This window comes from Haliotis cracherodii, unplaced genomic scaffold, assembly GCF_022045235.1.
Source record: "Haliotis cracherodii isolate W230 unplaced genomic scaffold, xgHalCrac1.p SCAF_1, whole genome shotgun sequence".
Classification (NCBI taxonomy): domain Eukaryota; kingdom Metazoa; phylum Mollusca; class Gastropoda; order Lepetellida; family Haliotidae; genus Haliotis; species Haliotis cracherodii.
Window position 1 is genome coordinate 60735721 of NW_027266264.1, and position 23335 is coordinate 60759055.

A 23335-nucleotide genomic window follows, 5' to 3' on the forward strand; every position below is an offset into this window, starting at 1 on the left:
ACGAGATATTATAAGGTATTATGACTTTACTAAATTTATTTATTTTTCTAGTAGAGAAAAAGAAAGTTATTTTCCTTCTGGCCATGTCTATACTTACTGTTTAAAGAAAGTAATTTGCTCAATTACCTCATTTTACCTTATTTCTAAGTTAAGTATAAAATGATGTTCATTTTAGTTATCATTTTATATGTACCTTTTTAGGAAAACGGTATGTATCTGTATATATACACAGCTAGCTTGTATAGCTTTCGATGACAATTTCAGCAATATGTTAAAAGCATACTAAATGCATTTGTTCCTATTAAGTCAAATATGTTATGCATACTGTAACAATAATGTACCATTTGTTGCTTACATGTACCTGAAAACATGGACATAAAAAAATAATGAAAAAAATAAAAAAGGAATCATCAACATGAAAACTTTAGAGTTAGATTTATCATTAACGCAATTATTACTTTCCATATCTATATTCAATAATGTTTGTTTATTTGTGTGTTTGAGTGACGTTTAACACCGTACTCAGCAATATTCCAGCCGTCTCCATATTAGTGTGTGTAATAACATCGAAAGTCAAATAAAGATTAATGCCTACATGTAAACCATGTGCTTGTATCGTGTAAGTCCTGCACCGTGACTGTGGAATTTATATTTTTGTAGGTATTTTCTGTAACTAAGAGCCTAGGCAAGTCTAGATCAAACTAACCAAGTCTAGTTTGCTCACAGCAAAAGAGGAAAGATCTTTCGAGACAAATATTTTTTATTATTTTAAAGACATGTTTTTATTGACTAAGTGTTAGTCTAGTATTATGTTTATAATGCCATATTCGTAACGCCATGAACAATGACAAACGTGAGAATGGTGGGCTTTGGATAAAGCACATGATAGAGAGGACACCAGTTTCATAAGACAAAGGTACACGTGCTTTGTAATTAACAAATAAAGATTGCTCTAGCCCCATGTGTTCTTTAATGAAGTATAGTTTGGCCCTGCACCATTATATCTAAAGGATGAGAACGCGATATCACAGATTAAAGTACTCACAGTGCCTTTTTAGCGATAATCAGACGACATGAATGAACACTATTTAGAGCTATAACGAATTAGGAAAAACTTAATCCGTTTGCAAAATTGAATGGCACTCGTGCGTCTATACCTCACAGAGGAGTTATATGAAAACACTGTCTGTAAACTGTGAATCGACACAAGTGGGAGGTGAAGGGATGTCGAGTTGGAGACATGACTTTTATTTTTATTTTGACAAGTCACAATCTGTTATCCTGATAAATGGGACGTTTTCTTTACAGAACGTTGTTCCTATCCCGTGACTCTTTGAAGTGTTAGTTCGGGACGCCTGAATTGTTTAGCCATGTATGAGTGGTTTATCATCGTGACTCAGCGTAATTCGTGTCTGACCCGCACAATCTTTTGGGGAGAGACTATCTATGGGAGAGGTTTGTTTGGGGTGGGACAACATTAGATCGTGCTACAATATAGAGATTGATACTTGAGTATTTATTCAAACACACAGAACGTTGTTCATTTCTCGTGACCTTTTGAAGTGTTAGTTCGGGATACACGTAAGGAAGAGAAGTTATGAATGTCAGTATTATGAGACAGACATTGTTCCTCATAATAAAGAAGTTGACATCTATAAAGTAGAGCACTTGTGTTGATTATATGAGACGTTTATGCAATAATATTCCCAGTCACACCTAATTGCTCCTAACATACCAAGCGAAGCTCACCAACTAATTCATAATTTGACAAGCAATCTTTTGTTAAAAACCCATACTGGAAATTGTATTGAAAGCTTGGAACAACTTTTGTAAAAAGAATATTATTAACGTTGATAATATCGAAGAAATTTTGTCCCAACCATTGTGGCTTAACCACAACTTCAAACAATTTAAGCAACATGCTACATAAAGCAATGGGCTCATACTGGAATTTACTCAATTTACTCAAGATATATGCAATGAAAACAGACTGATGTCATTTGAAGAACTGAAACTAAAATATCCGACAAAAGGTACAATATTAGATTACAGATATGTAATCTTCAATATACCAGAATCATTGAAAACAACAATCAATAAAACTAGAAAAATAATTTTACAGAATTTATATAAAAACAGTTGCTTAAGTGATCTGATGAAGCCTGTAAAAGGCGCTAAAATCTTTTATGCTAAATTAATATCAAATGAAAATAATCTTAAATTTGTGATTAATGGCAATCAATTTTTCACTGTGATTTTAACTGGAAAACGACATTTACTGTTTATAGATATAAACTGAAGGATGTAAAACGTTTAGATTTTCAATACAGATTTCTACATGGAATTATCTACACAAAGAAGGAACTATTAACAATGAATCTTGTGGACAACAGTGTTTGTAGCTTTTGTAATGCTGTCAATGAGGACGTCAGCCACGTCTTTTGGGAATGTAATGAAACTAAACCATTTTGGAATGATCTCGAACTTTGGCGTAACAATTATCCCTCACAAAAAAAAAAAATTAACAAAATATCTTATTTGGTTTGGTTCTAACTACTCTAACACTTTAATCAATCATATAGTTTTATTGGGAAAAGGGAATATTCATGTAAGTGGAATTAAATGAACCAAACCGAAATTAGATATACTTTAAAACTATTTAAAAACATATATTCAACTCAGAAATTTATTGCTATAGAAAAGGGTGACAAAAACTTTACCCAAAAATGGTCACCTTTATTCATAGCTTGATATATGATATGTTTGAGTCTGATTGTGTGTTGCAACCGTTTTGGTTTGAAATAGGACAATGTTTGTTTCCAACCCTTTAATTTTTTTAAGAGTGTATTGTGCCATTCTATGCAATCCGAAATATGTCTTTGACGGAATACTGTATTAATCTACAACTCTGGGAACAATAAAAACGTTTAAAAAAACCCAAAAAAACTAATTAATAATTTCATCAATAAATGGCACTGAGGGTATGTATCTTTCCGACGATAGAATTACCCTCATGGTATCAATTTCGGCCGTTTAAAACAGTCCATGTTATAATCTTGTCAGAACTGTCCAAGGGCGTAAATTTCGCTCCTCGGATGGTGGCTCAGGGTGATGACGGAAGACAAAACTCAGGGTGAAGTTTAGACGACAGCAGCCATGTTTATTGTTGACGATTTGGAATAAGTCGAAAAGGTACATGTTGATAATAACATGACAAAACGCACACCGGGACCGAGTGGCCAATCTTCCCGGGTGGGAGAACCGTTCTGTCGCTTACAAGAGTCGATCTTCTGGCTGTCTCCAGGCTGTCTCCCTGACTGACCATGTCAGTCGGGTTTTGTAGAGCGAGGTATAACGTAACGTGTGGCAAGGTCATGGTCCCACGTGTATGTATATACGTAAGATCCGGCGACGTTAGGAGGTGTTAATTAAAATTTATAGATAGCGCTAGAGATTAAGGGTCCTACCCGGAGGGGCTTATGATAAGAGGGGATTCGCCTAATGTTTGCTGAATATATTAAGCAGACAAAGGGCTTAGAATTTCGATGCACTTGGAAACATATTGAACCAGTTAGGTATTTAGATAAATGAAATGTAAAATAAAAGTATTAAAATGGTTTGCACTATTTAAGTAAAAGTATTGAAATGGTTTGCTCTATAACAGAACCATCAAACTTAATAATCCCACATCGAAATGGAATAATGAAGACGACGTTATTACATATTTAAATAAAAACCATGTTCACTACATACTTCAGCAACCCATGCTTGCCATAAAAGGCGACTATGCTTGTCGTAAGAGCCGGCTAACGGGGTCGGATGGGCAGGCTCTTTGATGCATGTCATCGTATCCAAATTGCGTGGATCGATGCTCATGATGTCAATAACTAGTTTGGCTGGTCCAGACTCGATTATTTACAGGTGGAATAATGCTGAGTGCGGCGTTAAACAACAAACAAACAAACGCTACATATACATGTACAGTACGGTTACCAGAAAGCTGAGACTGTCCTGCAATATTATCGATAAAACAACCGATCGATGAGTCCACGCATGCTCAAACAGGTGTTGCATCTGAACGGTAAAACGTCGTGACAGGGTTTGATGGCGCACTCAGTTACCATGGCTCTCAAGACAAAGACAGTGGTCACAGCTCTTGTAGGCACCGCACTGATTGCAGCAGTAGTTCTCTATACTGCACAGGATCAAACTGGATACACGAACAACCAAGTCAGTGAAATGATTTCAAGTGAAGGTAACAAATATGTCATATCGCCAAACCTATTGCTGTGCTGGAACATTGTAACAGTCGTGCCTTAATCTCTCATTTGTTACCTTTTAAAATGCAACTGACCTTCATATTGACAGAGATGTTCTGTCAACTAGCTAACGCTTGTTCCACTCTATCAGTAAGTTTCAATTCGGTTCTTAAAAGTGATCATGCATGCACATGTAAAATATCACGCGTTTCAGATTTACCAATTAGTCCTATGATTACCTATATTTACTTCAAACCTCGTTGGGCGGTCGGGTAGCCTAGTGGTTAAAGCGTTCGCTCGTCACGCCGAAGACCCGGGTTCGATTCCCGACATGGGTACAATGTGTGAAGCCCATTTCTGGTGTCCCCCGCAGTGATATTGCTGGAATATTGCTAAAAGCGGCGTAAAATCAAACTCACTCACTCACACAACCCTTGTTCGTCGCTATTTCAAAGATGTCAGAACCATTTTCGTTTGGGTGATAAATGTAATATTTTGAAATTGTCACATAATCTAAAAAACATCTTTATATTGAATATTCAAGTATTCAAGGAAACGTGCTAATTCACAATGCCAAAAATGTCAAAACATCCCAAACGTTGTGAGTCAGTACCCCTCCAAAGTTATTTTTACAATATTTTAGAAACGTTGGCGCACGTTTTGCCCAGTTCTCTAAGGCTTCACAAATTTCTGTGCAGTTTTCTTTAGGCGTGCCTGAAAACTATTATCCCGTCTCGCTACAATATATACCCGTGCTCGTGGATTTCACCGATGTGGTAAACGTCTAATATAAAACGTCGATTATCTGCTGAAACAGATTTCATTGGGCGTATTTGTCAAAATAGTGTTGGCATGACATGGATGGATCACTGAAAATGATAATCACAGTGATGATACCAGGAGTCCGGGAAAAGGGTAAGCATGTTCTGCTCTACCGCGTCTCACACAATTTGCGCCGATCAACAGTACTCCTGCCATACGACGGTGACATGACATCGTTTGCTGCTTTTCTGTAGTGAGTGAGTGTGGATTTACGCCGACTTTAGCACTATTCTAGCAATAGCACGGCGGGGACACCAGAATTGGACTTCACAGATTATACCCATATTGGAAGTCGAACCAATGTCTTCGGCCAGACGAGCGAACGCTTTAACCACGAGGCTACCCCACCGTCCCTTCGTTTCTTGAAGCTAACAAAGATATTACAATTCTGATTAGCACCTACTACATACAAGTGAAGAAATGCTGCTGTTTACAAGTAAATAGAAACACTTAAATATTGGTTTGGGGCAACAAGACCCGCATCTCTTTGGACTTTGCTCCAAAATCAAACTGGCAGGGTGACACACATACCTCACTCACACTTTCTCGTGTTTGAATAGACACCATTTGCTTTTTCTATCAGTTATCGTATGTGTTTTCAGTCAAATAATTGGCATATCTTTCAGAACCGATTAGTACGCCATGTCGAGCATATCAGGTCCTACATACCGAAATAATATTAAGATATTTCAATTACGATTAACACCTGTATGATATCACAGTTCGAGAGGCTAATAAAATCATCGATCGAACCCAACTTCATGGAAAGTAACCTGAATCATTATTTTCCCGACCCTTTCCGAACACCTGATAAACATCTGCTGAACTTGAAATCGATTGTCTCAACATAATGTAATCGACCTTTATAGTTTGTTTGTTGAAAACCACCTGGTGTACATGCTTATATAATACAATTAACTACTAGTATCTGTATTGAGAGAAATTGGTGCATATTAAATTGTCATAATCACAAGCTGCCAACAGTTTTGTTTTCTGTTATCATTGATTAATACCTCTTCTTGTTTCACTGTGTTACTTTATGCAGCTTGGCCAAAATATTCCAACATAACAATATTTTATCATATAAGACTCGGTCGGGTAGCCTAGTTGTTAAAGCGTTCGCTCGTCACGCCGAAAACCCGGATTCGATTCCCGACATGGGTACAATGTGTGAAGCCCATTTATGGTGTCCCCCACTATGATATTGCAGGAACATTGCTAAAAGCGGCTTAAAACCTCACTTACCCAATTTTAAAATATAATGTTATTCATCTAGCAGGAATCTCTTTCAACCTCCAATCTCCTCTGCCTTCTTTCTCAATAACTATTGACTAACGTTCCTAATATGCTTGGAGAAAGCGTTTCCAAATGTGTCATTTGGCACGATATGATGGGTTGTGCGGTTCATTCAAACAGTGCATTCATTTATGGTTTGATCAAGCTACTGCATTGAATGAAATTATTTCTTAAACATCCATCATTTTAAGAACGACATTGTGACAAGGAGATTATTACACCCATGTGTTTACATATCACAAACATCATATATTTGGGATAAAAGGTATGAATTATGCTCGACAAAGTTATCGCTTACTTCAATTTGTATTCTTCAAATACGATTTACGATACGGAAACACTTACTGCTAATAATCTCTATATACACACGACAGACAAAATCTACACATGTGTAACAGTGGCGGTCGGGTAGTGTAGTGGTAAAAGCATTCGCTCGTCATACCGAATGGGGGGGGGGGGGGGGGGGGGGGGGTAGATTCCCGACATGGGTACACTTGTTTAATAACCTATTTCTGTTGTCACCCGCCGTGATAGTGCTGGACTACTATTGCTAAAAGCGGCGTAAAACTAGACTCACTCACTAGTGTAACAACACTATATCAGTATGTGTCATCGTGTAGTTAGAACCAATTTCCGAGGTGTCACATGTTATACCTGGTTGTATGTATTGGTTACCACGGTGACAATTAACTACAAGTGATATACGTAATGCTATAATTTAGCTAAAAGTGAATCTTTCAATCAAAATGGTGGAACGGAACATACTGAAGTAGAAGAATTGATCCTCACAAACGATTATCCACCTGTACGTTTTGTATGTTTCTTTGTATGTAATTAACAACGAAAGAAACAACGCATCCAAATTAAATGTTATCTGCAAATATTTCGTTACTAAACGAGAATGGTTACTCATCATTTTAACCATGGAATTATTAGTTGATTATATTTAGTACCGTTGTGATTAAAATTATGTTTAACCATTCCATGCAGAAATGAAGAAACGGAATATTATTGAAGTAATGCACCGCACATATCGTATACATCATTGATAAAGATAGAGGGGGGATCATATCATATATATTGACATACATTTTGAAGGATATATTTTATATTTAATACAACGGTAAAAAGGGGCGGGTTTGTATGTAATATAATTCACATTGAATTCAGAACGCAATGTGGTGCAGCATCTGTATCGGATATATTTCATATTTAATCCTGTCAAGTTATACTGAACTAGATATTAGTAACCCAAATACCCGATTTGCAGCTGTGCGTGTCATTTTCTTGTCATCTCTGCTAACAATATTACAACAACCGCTATAACATTGTTACCATGCCTTAAAACAAGCTTCATCTGTCCAATACGGGTTTCTGAAATGTACATCGTGTGACGTGTCCATGTTTATATCAACAACATGTAAAAAGCACACACTGAAAGTTATAATATGTGAGTCGGCGCTGTAGTCAACAAGTAAAGATGAAATATCAGTCGAAGCTAATAATTAAGGCAACGAAGGAAATTGGACACTATAGCTGACGACTGACACCCCTGTTTCGGCTCCCATTAAATAACGATGTAGAAAAACATACACCTGAAAGAAACATTTCAGATCTATTATGTTGTATTATATGAACATGCTGAGTGGTGATGGAGTCAATAAACATGTATTGGTGGACGCGGTACCAGAAGCTACGGTGACATCGCCAACCGTGGTTCTGTCTTGCTTCCTAGGTAGTTCCACGTATACTTATCAACAAGGACTGATTAGAAATGTTACAGACTTCGTCATATTTGCCCATAGTGAAGATGCAAATGTGGATCGACATTGAAGTCCGTTTCCATATACGTTAATGTTATGTGTAACTGAATTACGCCGACCAGACTTCATGTATTTCAAAAGTAATGAGCTAAGATTGAAGTATACGTATGTCATTATTACAACATGACAGGCATCAGTAAAACCTTCAAAACACTATGTTAGACATGTGGTGGATATTTCCAAATTTGACGCATCAGTGACACAAATGATGTCCAATGCAATTTCCTATTTTGACTTGTATCATATGTTCCTGTGTTTTCACAGGTGAACAGTTGACTTCCCTTTGCGTGTGGTTATGATGGGTGCCACCGGTGGGGAAGGATACGCTCCGCTTTTCATGAACATCTGGTATCAAAGATACAACAGTGTGGAATGACAATGATTAGTATCTTTTTAGTAAGAATACACATTAAACTTCCTCCAAATTAATCTGGACGAAACAGACAATTTCTAAATATTTATAGTGTGCTACAGTCTGCATTTGCAAACCTCTATAATGCCACGTCTCAGTTTTGCTTAAGTAACCACCATTTCTGAAGACAGTAATATTAGATTAAGCAATATTAACCGCTGAACCCCATTCATTACAAAACATATCAAGGGCATCCAGCTTTCTTTGCAAGTCAACAACACTATCATACAATTAAAGATATATCATCCTCAAACAACAATGATAAGATTTCATCAGTATCCCGTGAAACAGAAAAGGCTAGCTTCTTTGGTATAGTCATTGATGAAAAAAGATACACAAAACAGGACTGAGCAAACAGCCTTGACGCCCTCCACGTGATTTACTGAAAGAACCTGATTTTGTTCTGCTCTAAAACAAGCTTTAACTTTACTATATGTACTACTTAGTACATTGTACACTTTAACATTCACATATTCTTAAATGTAGGATATAAAGAGATTTTTGTCTATCTACCAAAGCAAAAGTCTTTTCGAAAATCTACAAATGCCACATAAAAAACCTTTTAATGATTACTCCTGATTCGCCTCATCCATAATCTAATTTAACCACATTCTTATTCTTGTTTTTAGCACTGAAGTAAATATCGTACTCATAACACTTAACAGAGCGATACTATTATGTGGGTCTGTAATTTGCCTCTTCTTAAACAGAGGCATTATCATACCACGATTCCACTGGTCAGGGAACATACCCTTTTCAAAATTACTATTAAACACAATTTCTAAAAACGGCACTATTCACGAAATATTTAAAACAAATTCTGACGGCACTCAATCAACAATCTGGTGATTTTGCCAATTTTAATGAAAGAATAGCTATCGTAATTTCACGGTTATATTAACAATTACAGGTATAAATGTCCGACCTTCCAATTGTGTCCTTCCCTTCATATGCCACTTTAAGCTAGTACGAGACAGGCTACTTTGTCACTGTGACACTGTCACAATGAGATCAAGAAACGAGAACATATCAAATATATCGATTGGCTTTTCAAGATGTGTGCACAGAATATGTTTCCAGTTTAATGACATTTTATGAAGATGCCAGTTTCAAAAATAGTTCCAACTGAAAACAAGAACGTTCTCCAGTAATCAAATTACAGCGGATCGATATCAGACAGGAACGTAAACTATCGTCTTTTCATTTTTTTGTGATGTTTCACGAACCGCATTCATTATTTGTCCCTACAATAAGGGCTCATCATGACTAACGAATAATATTTTGGTTGACGTTACAGAATGAAAAATGAAGCATGAATCTTTTGTTGGAAATTGTAAATGTTTTTCAATCAGAAACAAGGGGCGTTGGTTGGTTGCTAGGTTGAGAGTTGGGAGTTGGGGAGATAGTGTTAGTGACGATGCAGGATTTAGACCATTACCACTTTTGCAAAACCCACGAGTGCATATGTGAAACAAGTTACCTTGAGACCAAATTCAATTCTGAGCTCTACAGTACGTATCAAGAAGGTCAGTCGTTTTGTTAATTGGTTGGGAAAAGTAACTGCTAATAATGTTTAAACGGTAATGTTGTTTTACAGAAACATGCATATGGATTTTTTTTCTGAGAAGGCTTTGTTCCTTATATCCTTTTAAATGGATTCTATGAAGTAGGCAAGGACGCACAAATAGAAATTTGGGAGAAATCATTGAAATGTCTTTACAAAGCTCTAAAGACAATGCAGATGAAAGTGACAGAATAGGACAGATAACATACACGTCAAGATAGTGTCGATACAAATTATAAATCTGGATAAGTACAAAGTTTGTCTGGACAAACCCAGTGGACGTACTAGATTAGTTGAGGTCATTGATATCGGTGCGGGTACGAAACTTCGAAAAACTTGGCCTCAGAAAATGTGCTTTTGGAAAGATAAGTATTACACAGTAACCATGTACCAGTTTGCAGCTAGAGGGAGGTAGAATCAAAGAACAAAGGGCTGAAGTAGAAGGTATTTAGGTTGACTGAATGGCTATTGTTGGGGGTTGCGTATCACATGTCAGTTTTAATAATTGTCCCTAATCTGAACATTACACAATATGTACACATAAGGATGATGTTGAAGACTGAATAGAAAAAGTGTGTGTGTGTGTGTGTGTGTGTGTGTGTGTGTGTGTGTGTGTGTGTGTGTGGAAGGGTATGCGTGATAGCAAAATACCCATTAATATTCTCATTCGTCAAGACTACATCCCTCATTTGTCGTAATTATACCTATTATTTGTCACGATTATACCTCTCATGGGTCTTGATTATACCTCTCGTTTGTCATGATGATACCTCTCATTTATCACGATAATACCTCTCATGCGTCAAGACTATATCTCTCATTTGTCATGATTATACCTCTCATTCATCAAGATTATACCTCTAATGTGACTTGATTATACCTCTCACGTGTCTTGATTATACCTCTCGTTTGTCAAGATCATACCTCTCATGTGTCTTGAATATATATCTCTCATTTGTCTTGATTATACCTCTCATTCATCAAGATTATACCTCTAATATGACTTGATTATACCTCTCATGTGTCTTGATTATACCTCTCGTTTGTCAAGATCATACCTCTCATGTGTCTTGAATATATATCTCTCATTTGTCTTGATTATACCTCTCGTTTGTCAAGATCATACTTCTCATTTATCACGATTATACCTCTCATTTGTCACGATTATACCTATCATTAGTCACGATTATACCTCTCATTCGTCAAGACAATATGTCTCATTTGTCACGATTATAACTCTTGTTTGTTACGATTATACCTCTCATTTGTCAAGATTATACAACCCATGTGTCTTGATTATACCTCTCACGGGTTTTGATTATACCTCTCATGGGTTTTAATTATACCTCTCGTTTGTCAAGATCATACCTCTCATTTGTCACGATTATACCTCTCATTTGCCATGATTAGATCATACCTATCATTTGTCACGATTATACCTCTCATTTGCCATGATTAGATCATACCTATCATTTGTCACGATTATACCTCTCATTTGCCATGATTAGATCATACCTCTCGTTTGTCACGATTATATCCTATCGCTCGTCATGATGATATCTCTCATTTGCCATCATTAGACCATACCTCTCATTTGTCACGATTATTCCTTTCATTTGTTACGATTATACTTCTCATTTGTCACGGGGGCGGTAGGGTAGCCTAGTGGTTAAAGCGTTCGCTCGCCGTGATATTGCTGGAATATTGCTAAAGGCGGCGTAAAACCATACTCACTCACTCACTCATTAATGTGTCACGATTATACCTCATATTTGATACGATCATACCTTTTATTTGTCATGATGATACCTCTCATTTGTCACGGTTATACCTCTCATTTGTCGCGATTATACCCTATCGTTTGTCATGATACCATGATGATTTGCCATGCTTAGATCATACTCTCATTTGTGAGGATTATACCGCTCATTTGTAAGAATAATACCTCACATTTGTCAGGATCATACCTCTAATTCGTCATGATTATACCTCTGAATTGTCATGATTAAATATCTGTTTGGCACGATTATACCTCTCATTTGTCATGATTATACCTATTATTTGTCATGGTTAGACCTCTCATTTGTCATGATTATACCTCTAATCTGTCAAACCCAATTTTCACTTAGGTTTATTCATATATAACTGTAAGGCCACAGGCCCATAGTACAGAATGCATGACAATGTGAAAATGGTTAAAAACGTTACAGGGATTCATTTCTTAATAACATTGCATGATATATAAAGATAAGATAGATGTCGTATAGCCGGTTTGCTCACATGTCATATTAGGGAGTTAAACTTGTATTTATTATGTACAAAGTATGTTTTGGATTTCATAGTGTCAACCTGATGCAATAGGGTGATCATGAGAGCTGCATCTTGGAATTTCTCTGAATATAATTTTAACAAGTAGTGCTCTCCATTTGTTTTTTTTATCTGAGTAGTGATTTACTTTATTAGACAAGGGTAGAGTTGGCAACCACTTTTGGAGGGGCGTTTCTTTTAAAGTCTGTGAGAACTCAATAATAAATCGCAGTGGCATATCTGCATTGTGTTCGGTCCAAACATAACCTACCCAGATGAGGTAATTAAGATACGATGCCCGATTAGATTTACTCTGACGATCGTAGACTAACGATGCACCGTATCATTTCTTTGAAAATCTGAAATTTGGCATCAATGGTAATTTTAACCAGTTTTTAATAACTCTAATATGAGCGACCATGTACAATGGGCATATTCCACATTCACTGTAGACCATTACATTTGGAGTGCTAGGTTAAACACGAGAAAGTTCATACTGGTATGTAAATTAATCTTTCAATAGCATTAATATTTCTGAACCCCCAAATTCTGACTCCATACATCAAAATAGGGCTTATTTTCTCAGCTTGTTAAGCTGCCTTGTCAACATGCATATACCACAACAATCTGTCCGTAAAATATTCTCTTTTGAGATAATCTGGATTGCTCAGATTGAATTTGTTAGCTGTCATTTCATTAATAATATATGGCACAGTTCAGCAACAGTTACAGAGAGAATTCGTATTACATCAGTATATTATAAATATCATTATGGATCTATCATGTTGCAGAGACTCGTGTGAACAGAGTTCATTTTTGCAAATGTCATTAAAACAGTTAAGCCTTCCATTAGGTTTAAATGCCTTTCCAACAGTTTGACAGAGTAGCCTTCAAGGATCATCAAGATAATCGTTTAGCTGTTATGTCTATTGACGGTAGAAGGGTAACTGCTTGATATGTACACTAGTAAGTACCAATGGGAAACAGATTTAATCAGTATATTACACGATATATTACAACATAGGGGCACAAGCTTGAGTGGTCGCTTCATATATTCTTCCGACGAAAACCTGTTAATTGAGCAGGTATAGAAGACCAGTGAAAATAATTTTATTTACTCATACATTTCCAGTCTCATCACGGATGGAAGATGGCCACCCTCAAGATGACGAGGACGTTTTAAAGATAACGAAGTGGTGGCAAGCGTCATCCCTTTTGAAGTGGTAGGTAAAGGGCGAAACACTAGCGACAATCAACGTTAATATTATTCTGTAGAAGGATAAAATTCGAGGTCCCTTGCCGAATAGAGAACGCATTCGTGCATGCTGTGTTATTCTGCATCCATTTATCCATTGACTAAACCTTACGCAATGTTACCAGTCATTGTTTACAGGTAGGAGATACTTTGAATTATTATTTTTTCGCTGAAGTTTGGAAAAGTGATAATTTCATTGCAGTGAACATAACGCTTGAAATTTGACTGCAGTGAGCATAACACTTGGACGGAACTGTTGTCTTACAAGAGTCACTCCCATAAAATGTTCTCCCCTTTACAGTAAGTGTCTACCTGTACACACACTGTCGACTTCCTTTTAACGTTTGACATGGCAAAATAATGACAGGTATTCTTTTATGGAGTTAATATCGCTTCTTGTCGTTTGTTATCGAAAACGTTTCGCTGTAAACTATTCATTGCTCATTTCACTAGTCAATCGAAACTGTTCGTTTTGCAAAGCGCCATTTTTGTTACCTAACCAGCGTGTATTCTGTCGCTTCCAACAACGATCTCGTAGATTTTCAAATTTATTATATGTTGAAGTTGATTTTTTATATAATCATATCCAAATGTATGATAAAGGATGTTTCCCTACTAGGGAAAATAGATATTTCCTGTGTTTCGTGTTCTTTGTGTGAGCATCATTTAAGAATATGAACATTCCTGACGTTAATTCGTTTAAATGACTAGTTCATTGCATATGGAAAACAACAACCTTGATGTGCTTAAATGTGATTTCTCCACATGTACAGTTTTAGAACATGGTTTGTGGATGTGAACAGTTTTTCAGTGCATAGGTAAAATGTGTCATGCGTGTGTGAATGGTTATTCTGATCAGGAGCTCTGGTCACGTGAAAATCGGTCCATAGCATAAATCGTGTATAAATGTTTTAGAATAAAACATGCTTGTATTATGTTTCTTGAAGTTCATATAAATATATAACATAGGGTTTGTAACTATTAGCTCACTCTCTCATTTACTCTAATTGGAAGATGAATTGTACTTCCTTCCTACAGTATTATATGTAACAGATGTGTATGGTGGCATTAACAGGAACTTATCTGCTTTATACAGGGACTGGGAGAAACCCCCGGAGTACATGTGCAGTGAGATTGAGAAGAGGGGCAACTGGCACGTATGTAACGACACAACCTTTGAGGTCAAGCCACCATGTCTAGTCTACTCCTTTGGGTCAGTAGAAACATATTAATATGAAAACAATTTTCTAAGCCTCAACCTGAAGTACTTGTTAGTCGACTCCAGATCGTGCTTATTCCGTAAGACATATGGATAAATGTACAAAAATGTTTTTGATTATGTAGTGCCTATTGACTCCACCAGGATGCCTCTTCAGCAAAAAACCAGTTGATACATGTAGCTATGGTATAATTCGTAACAATACTTATACATATTTCATTAAGAACCAGGGGCGGTCGGGTAGCCTTGTGGTTAAAGCGTTCGCTCCCCACGCCGAAGACCAGGGTTCGATTCCCGACATGGGAACAATATGTGAAGCCCATTTCTGGTGTCCCCATATTGCTGGAATATTGCTAAAAATGGCGTAAAACCATACTCACTCAATTACTCATTCACTCACTCATTAAGAACCAGCTACATTTCATAGGCACGACATCTAAATATATATTTATGGTAATATGGTAACTAGTAAGTGCTGTAAATCTTTGTAGGATTTCAAATGACTGGTCGTTTGATGATGCAATGGGGGCTATTGGCTGTGAAGTTCATTCTTTTGACCCAAGGTAAGAATAATAGAATACACTCAGTCTGTGAAACCGTGCTACCTCCATGTCAGAGTGTCAATGTTTTATCATAGTTCACAAACGACTTAAATTATAGAATCGAAATGATTGAACTAACAAGGTTTGACTGTATAGTATTAACAACATATAAAACATATAATCAATCCAAACAAATTATTTTATGTCAACATGGAAACAGCAAGTTTTATTTGAAAGCAATTTCTCTGCAAGAACTAAACAAGAAGCGAACAACACAATTTTCTCCTTGATCTCGATCGAGGGAACGTTTAATTCGTTTGGAACAGAAGTTTATAAAGTGTGGTTCTACAATATACACTGACAAACCTTTCAAAAGTCAGCTGACAACCCAACTTACTCAATGCACATATTTTATATCACTTTAAGCAATTCTACTTACTTTCTAAACTACCTTCAAATACCAATCACTCAATAAAGTGTGATAGGGTTAGAATGTCTTACATTTCAATGAGAAACTATTTGTTTAGTATTGGAAAAAAGTCCTTCAACAGAAGCAAGAACGTCCACTTCCATGACCTGGGCCTCTCGGGGAATGATAGTGATACGTATGTTCCTACTAAGGATATATACGTCAAAAAGACAACAACGTGGAAGATCAGACGCCTCAAGACTATCATGGATATGCTTGGACATACAAATGTACGTATACGTAAAAAAACATCAATTGACAGTAACAATGTTGATGAATGATCTAGGGGAGGTAACGAGATGTAAAAAAACAACAATTGACAGTAACAAAGTTGATGAATGATCTAGGGGAGGCAACGAGATGTAAATACGGCCAGTTTAATCGCATTTTTGTATAATGTATTGATTTGATATTTGTAGTCTCATATATGTATGCAAGCTCACGTGTAGAAAGTGTTTAGTAACTTTGATTTTCGCGCGGTATCGGAGATATTTCTCATACATTTGTGGTCATTTGATTTTCGCGCGGTAGCGGAGATATTTCTCATACATTTGTGGTCATTTTTGCCAACTCGCCAATTATACATAATTGTTTGAAAATGTAACATACTAATGGCAATGACAGCCGTGGGCAAAGTCAGGGTCTTATCGGTCTAAGTAGCGGTCAGTTTGCCTAAGCCAGTGGCCACAGTGGAAGTCAGAATGTTAGCACGGCTAGTTCGTCTGCTGGAAGTGGTAACCAAGGTGTTACTTCCAGGGTGCCGAAGCCTAGGTACAGTTATTGTGGAATTTCTTATCACTTAGTCGCAGATTGTTTTAAAGGGAAAAGGGATAATCAGTCGGCAATAGGTTTCGTTCAGACTGCAACAGGCTTGGAAGGTAGATCAGTCCAGGTGTTCGCTTTGTGCATAGTGGTGCTGTGTCAGATGCGTTCAGTAGGAATTAGCCAGGCGAGATGTCAGTGTATCGGGTCACGAGAGCTTGGCAATCTCTGTTGCTCGCCTCGACCGGTGATTTCGCAATTCTTAGTAGTAGAAGAAGAAGATGTTAATTTCTCATGAATCACCGTGGTGACATAAATATGTTGACTATAGAGACATATTTACAAAGAAATGAGACAATAGTTAGTGCACAAAGTCTGGCATGACAGCAAGTTTGTTACAGTCATTGTCGGTGTCACGGACTTATTGCCAATCTCGGGTGTTGATGTCTTGTTAGGCAATGACTTGGTGAAGTCTTTGAATGGTATTTAGAAACGATACTCATAAGGAAGATAATGTATCAGTTGTTTAATTAACACCGACAAAGATTAAACCAATAAGTCCCAACCACAAGACAGATACGTGCTCCGGTCATGGTTCGTGGCTGGCTGGTGTCTCCTGATGTCCATGGCTTCTTGTAGTTTTCTTTGTCACACATCTGTCAAGAAACTCGAACTGAAATCCGCCATTTCCGAACACATCCTGAAAAACCAAGACCATAACATCATGTGGGAAGACACCAAAGTCATGTCTACCAACCACAACAACTGGTGACAAAGAAAACTACAAGATATTATATGGTTTCTGGCCGAACAGAGAGGTCGTTGTCACAACTGCTTATTTCGCTTGATTTCATCTAGGCCATTTGTATTAGTGACAAAGTCAAGTTGTAATTTGATGCTAACATTTATGCGTAATTCAGGGATGTATGTATCGCAGCATGTGTGAAGCATGTGTGATATTATAGGCGTCTCATAACCAGCACACGTGATGACGTGATTTTATAAACACTATCTAATATGGCGGAAAGTCATTCGGCTTTCATGTTCGTATATTTTCTAAAACACGATGAACGATTCTAGGAAAACGCTGACGTTTCAGAATGATTATTGGTGAGTTGGTAAATGACTACGAATGATATCATAGAACAGGGAACTTCCTACAGAATTCAAAACTGTAAAGGGTATAAGTGTGCGCGACGTTATGTCACTCAATGAAGGAACTTTAGAAACCGCGCATTAATACCGCGCATGAGTTTGGGTGAACTATCTTATTTATCAAATACATGTTGTTCCAAATGTTATGGGGGCGGTCGGGTAGCCTAGTGGTTAAAGCGTTCGCTCGTCACGCCGAAGACCCGGGTTCGATTCCCGACATGGGTACAATGTGTCAAGCCCATTTCTGGTGTCCCCCGCCGTGATATTGCTGGAATATTGCTAAAAGCGGCGTTAAACCATACTCACTCACCCAAATGACATGATGCTAAGTTTGTCTATCGAATCCCCCACACATCAAGAAGTCCTGGTATACATTATATCGGTGTATGGAGCTAACAATGAGTTTCTGCTGGGTGAAATACTTAAACTCATCGGATCGGGATACCAAGTTGATCATGTTTGTGTTTCACATCGATAGCACTGTCGATCATATGAGAATTGTAAGTAATGAAACAAATGTCCTTGTAACCAGGTATTGTTAATCACAGGTAGATTGTTACGAATGGAAATATTGGCATTGTTTCATGAAACGTCCTTATATTTTCCAGCGACATATCGATGTTTTAAAGATAGACATTGAAACAAGCGAATGGCCGGCAGTGAAGGACATGGCGGCATCTGGAATGTTCTCCAAAGTCAGACAATTTTCTGTAGAGTGGCATCTGTTTCCAACATATCCAAGCAGATCGGAATACGTAGGCATTTATGTAGATGTTATGGCCATGAAGAAGCAAGGATTACGCACGTTTAGATACAGTTTTCACCAAAGAGACTTCCGAGAAAAGACCTTCCGTTTGCAGGCAGATGTTAACTACGTAAATACCTTATATAAAAGCATTTGAAGGTCACAAATAGTTGCCAAAACGAGAGTTCTACCTCATTTCCGGGCAGTGCTAACCATGTGGGCGACATGTTCCCTCCGGCGATATCGACCCCGCTACGCTAATGACGTCACAGGGGAATCGCGCATAAACGGTAGCCAGCTTCCCGTGTGTGTGTGTGTGTGTGTGTGTGTATATATATATATATATATATATATATATATATATATAATGGCCACAATATTATATCTGACTTTATATTCACACTTTAAATATGAAAAAGAAACTATATGTGAATAAATCCTAATTCAACATCCTAATACAATGTCTATCTACATTCAGGTAGGCAACTGTCCTATCCTTTGTCTCTCTTTCAAAGCATTTACAAGTATTTATGAAATGGTCATGGTAAAGGGATGTAGAAGATATGTAGCATGAGCTGAACGAACCAGATCTGTAGGAGCTGTGGGAACAGGAGCTGAATGAGTTAGAGCTGTCGGAGCCCAAGAAGCCATAGGCATTACAGGAAGTGAGCTGGAACACTCGTTAACTACTGTCACAACACTACCATATATACATCTGCATTTTGTTACAGCTTTCTGAGAAATAGGTCAAACGTTTCAGGTTTTAATTTTTTTTATCGTATTAAGGTAATTACCATTTTCCAATCTTAACAATTTGCAGTATTGAACGATGTTTATGAAAACATATTTTTTTGGAATTAATAATAAAGACTGGTTATTCTCTTACATTGACGTTTAATATTCCCTTTTCAAATGATTCCTGTTGGTAAGATTCCTGAATATGTTATTTCATTAAATGTACAGCTGTATTTATTGCTTGATATCAATTGTTGAGGGTGTGTATTTATACTGAGATTAAATATATCTTCTCCTTGGTGGGGATTTTTTTGTATTATTTGAAATGGATATGATATTGTCTTACGTGCAGCCAACAATATTCAAGGCGGATCAAACTGACTAGCAGATCAATTGATGCTGCCACTTACGGCAAGTATATATGTTAATGTGGGCCAGTTCTGCCCTAGAATACCCATGGGTCTTGTTACTCCTAAGTCATTGCAAAAGACGCAACTTTACGTTATAACCTAAATCAAGTTGTTTAATCTTCAGTCACTTTGTTATCGGACTGGGCGTTTCCCTTCCGTCCGTTATGGATCATATTTGTTTCTAAAATCGTGGCTTACACACTTTTGCCACATAAAGGATGGTATGCCAGCCTAACTATATGTAAAGGACAAGGTTTGAAAAGAGCACGTTCTGGTCAAAATGTAAACCTATACAATTAGAAATCATTATGGAAAATGTAATTACCAAATAGAGAGCTGAACATAAACTATACAGCGATACCACTAACGATTTACAACCAGATATGTACAATTATTGAGGTGGCAATAATAACCATAAATACATGAGAAACATCTACCAGTTCTAGATAATCCCGGTACTCCGTGAAAATCAATGCTAAAAACATTTTCCATACATGAACATAGGTAGCAAACATATTTGAGATAACATATATCAAATCTATACATGATAGAATTATGCGACTAAACCGCTAGAGAATAAGATATACAGGTCACCAATTCTCTGGCAATGAACGATGAGTACGGCGACCGTCGGACTTTGCGGAACGGTGACGACGCAGGGCAAGTAAGAGAGAAGTATAACACCTTCCATAAACATAAGCGTAACGATCGCTTTTGACGTACCGTGTTGCTAAATGTTTCCAACATTCGACTGGCTCGATCCTAGCACCACCAGTGGTAATTGCGAGTTATGTCCCTTCTAAGCCTCTCCTATGGACCAATCAGATTCCACCTCTCGTATCACTTGCATTTGTTTCAAACAAAATAGCGGCGCCCAGTCAAGACGATCTGATTAATGATAAAGATCTATATTGTGACAAAACGGGTCTAATAGAGCGAAGTGCATCAAATCACGTGAGCGCCTTGATTAAAGACATGATCAGATTTAGAAAAATATCTGTTGACAACGAGTTGGCGGTGCACATGCTTTGCAAATCCTTCAATCGACCAAAATCTGCACAACAGTTTACTAACCGGATTTAAATTGTGGTACATGATTTTCCAGCCAAAATGTAAGTCCATAATACCAGCCTAGTTCGGCAAGGGTGGAAACTGGACTTTTATAGTCAGTTAACTCACTTGCCTCGGGAAGATGCGATCTTTTGGCAACGGTCCATTGCATTTAATACCATCTCTGCACGTGCATTTTTACGGATACACGAAAAAGGTTTTTGCAACTTTTCACTGCTGCAAGTGCATCTTCAAAAACCAACGGGTTGTGTTTTGGACCTTTAAGACGACGTTATTATATATTTAAAACTAAACCATGTTCACTACATATACCTGTACAGTACAGTTACCAGAAAGCTGAGACAGCACTACAATATTATTGATAAAACAACCAGCCACTGAGTCGACGCATGCTCAAACAGGTGTTGCATCTGAATGGCAAAGTGTTGTCACAGGGTTTGATGGCGCACGCAATAACCATGGCTCTTAGGACTAAGACGGTGGTCATAGCGTTTGTAGCTGCCGCACTGATTGCAGCAGTAGTTCTCTATACTGCACGGGATCAAACTGGGTACACGAACAACCAAATCAGTGAAATGATTTCAAGTGAAGGTAACAAATATGTCATATCGCCAAACCTATTGCTCTGCTGGAACATTGTGACAGTCGTGCCTTAATCTCTCATTTGTTACCACGAGCGGCTGACCTTCATATGAATAGAGATGTTCTGTCAACTAGCTAACGTTTGTTCCACTCTATCAGTAAGTTTCAATTCGGATCTCAAAATCATGCAAATACATGTCAAATATCAGGCGCTTCAGATTTTACCAAATGTTTGTATTTGCAGCGATATGAGCGTCATACTCTTCATACATTAATTCCTCGCTATTTCCTAAATGTGAAAACTCTTTCGTGTGGGTGATAAATTTAATCATTTGAAATTGTATCATTACATCAGAACATCGTTTTATTGAATGCATAACTCTTCAAAGGTATGTTTTAGGTTAGTCAGCACCTATGTTCACATGCTCGTTGAGTTTCACCAAAATGGTAAACGTCTTATATAAAACGTCAAATGAACAATCAGTCTCGATTATCTTCTAACACAGATTCCGTTTGGCGTAAAATACAAAATAACAGTTCAAATTATTTGAATGGATCACTGAGAATAAAGACCACAGTGATGCTACCGAAAAGGGTAAGCATGTCATACAGTACCGGTATGACCCGTCACTCATGCAATGTGCATTAAAAATATGTGTTTGCTGCAAACGCTGCTCAGCAGTACTCCTGCCATACGACGGTGGGCTGAACATTGGAGTCTTGACCAGACCATAAAGTGACAGGATAGTACTGCTTTTCTTGAAATTAAAAACGATATGTCAATATTGAATAAGGTATGTTACATAGATGCAGAGATGCTGCTGAAACACTCACTAAATGTATATATTTTTTGTCAGTAACACCTGCACCAGTTTGTACTTTCCTCCCACATCAAACTGACACGCTGTTACACACAGCTCATGGTCTACTTGTAGGAATTTTGTGCCACCGGTGGGGTAAATTACGCTGACCTTTTCGCGAACACCTGGTATCATCACTATTTGATTGTTATTCATAAATTACCGCCATTGTGAAATATGGCAGGAGTGGAGTGCGGCGTTAAGACAAAATGTGATAATAAATACATGCTCCTGGTAAAGAATATAATGGTCTTTTAGCAGAGATTTCTTATGATTATGGAAATGTTTTACGCTTTAATCTAGAAAAAGATAAACTTACTTTTATTAAAATTATTATGTTATTGAAATATAACAGCCTTTTGTCCCAATCATAAGCCGGTACGTGGCTAATGAACGAGTGTTGTATCTGCTCGTACATGTCCTTAATAATACCAAGAAACGATTATATTGGGCACTGGTTGATTTTACAAAGCTAATTGAGTTATTATTGTCGCTCTGTGCAGTTTGGGAGTTCGGGGGATAATATATAACAGGTCATTGGTAGCATAGTCAATGGCACACGTCTCAGACCTATTGTATTGAAATATACGCTTGCCGAACATCTGTTGAATATCTGCTGAAACTGTCTTGAAATCGATTGACTGTGCATAATGTCATCGAACTTTGGGGTTTAGTTTGTTTAAAACCAGCTGGTGTCCAAGCTCATATAATATATTTAAGTATGTGTATTGAGAGGAATTGGTGCATATTAAGTGAGGTGAGGAAAAAAGGGGTTGTACGTCGCGCCCAAGGTTATTGCATTTATATCGCGACGTGCATGTACGTGTGTGTGTTTGTGTGGCTGCTTGTACTAGTCCGGACTGATGCCGATTTATAGTGCTAGCTCACTGAGATACCATGCCGCAGTTTAACATGAATACCCCACTCAGACACAGTATACTGAATCCGAGCCGACCAGTCCTTGATTTAGCCCCTTAATGACGATCCAATAAATATGCAAATGAGGTTGGCAAGCTGTGACTTCTTTTCCAATATACTATCGACTAA

General features: G+C 37.5%; 1 protein-coding gene across 1 annotated transcript; it reads left to right on the forward strand.

Annotated features, from left to right (window-relative positions):
• The first annotated feature begins 4104 nt into the window (after positions 1-4104).
• LOC139466687 (probable methyltransferase-like protein 24) lies at positions 4105-18947 on the forward strand. The gene is made up of 6 exons (XM_071248317.1): positions 4105-4255; positions 13616-13706; positions 14835-14951; positions 15449-15520; positions 16027-16198; positions 18494-18947. The coding sequence occupies exons 1-6, from the start codon at positions 4105-4107 to the stop codon at positions 18785-18787; spliced, it is 897 nt and encodes a 298-aa protein (XP_071104418.1). The 3' UTR covers positions 18788-18947.
• Positions 18948-23335: the final 4388 nt, after the last annotated feature.

Excerpts from the sequence above, each read along its gene's own strand:
- LOC139466687 (XM_071248317.1), top strand. The coding sequence starts at position 4,105 with ATGGCGCACTCAGTTACCATGGCTCTCAAGACAAAGACAGTGGTCACA. Across the intron at positions 4,256-13,615 it reads TGAAATGATTTCAAGTGAAG|TCTCATCACGGATGGAAGAT; the intron begins GTAACAAATATG and ends ATACATTTCCAG. Across the intron at positions 14,952-15,448 it reads TGTCTAGTCTACTCCTTTGG|GATTTCAAATGACTGGTCGT; the intron begins GTCAGTAGAAAC and ends AAATCTTTGTAG.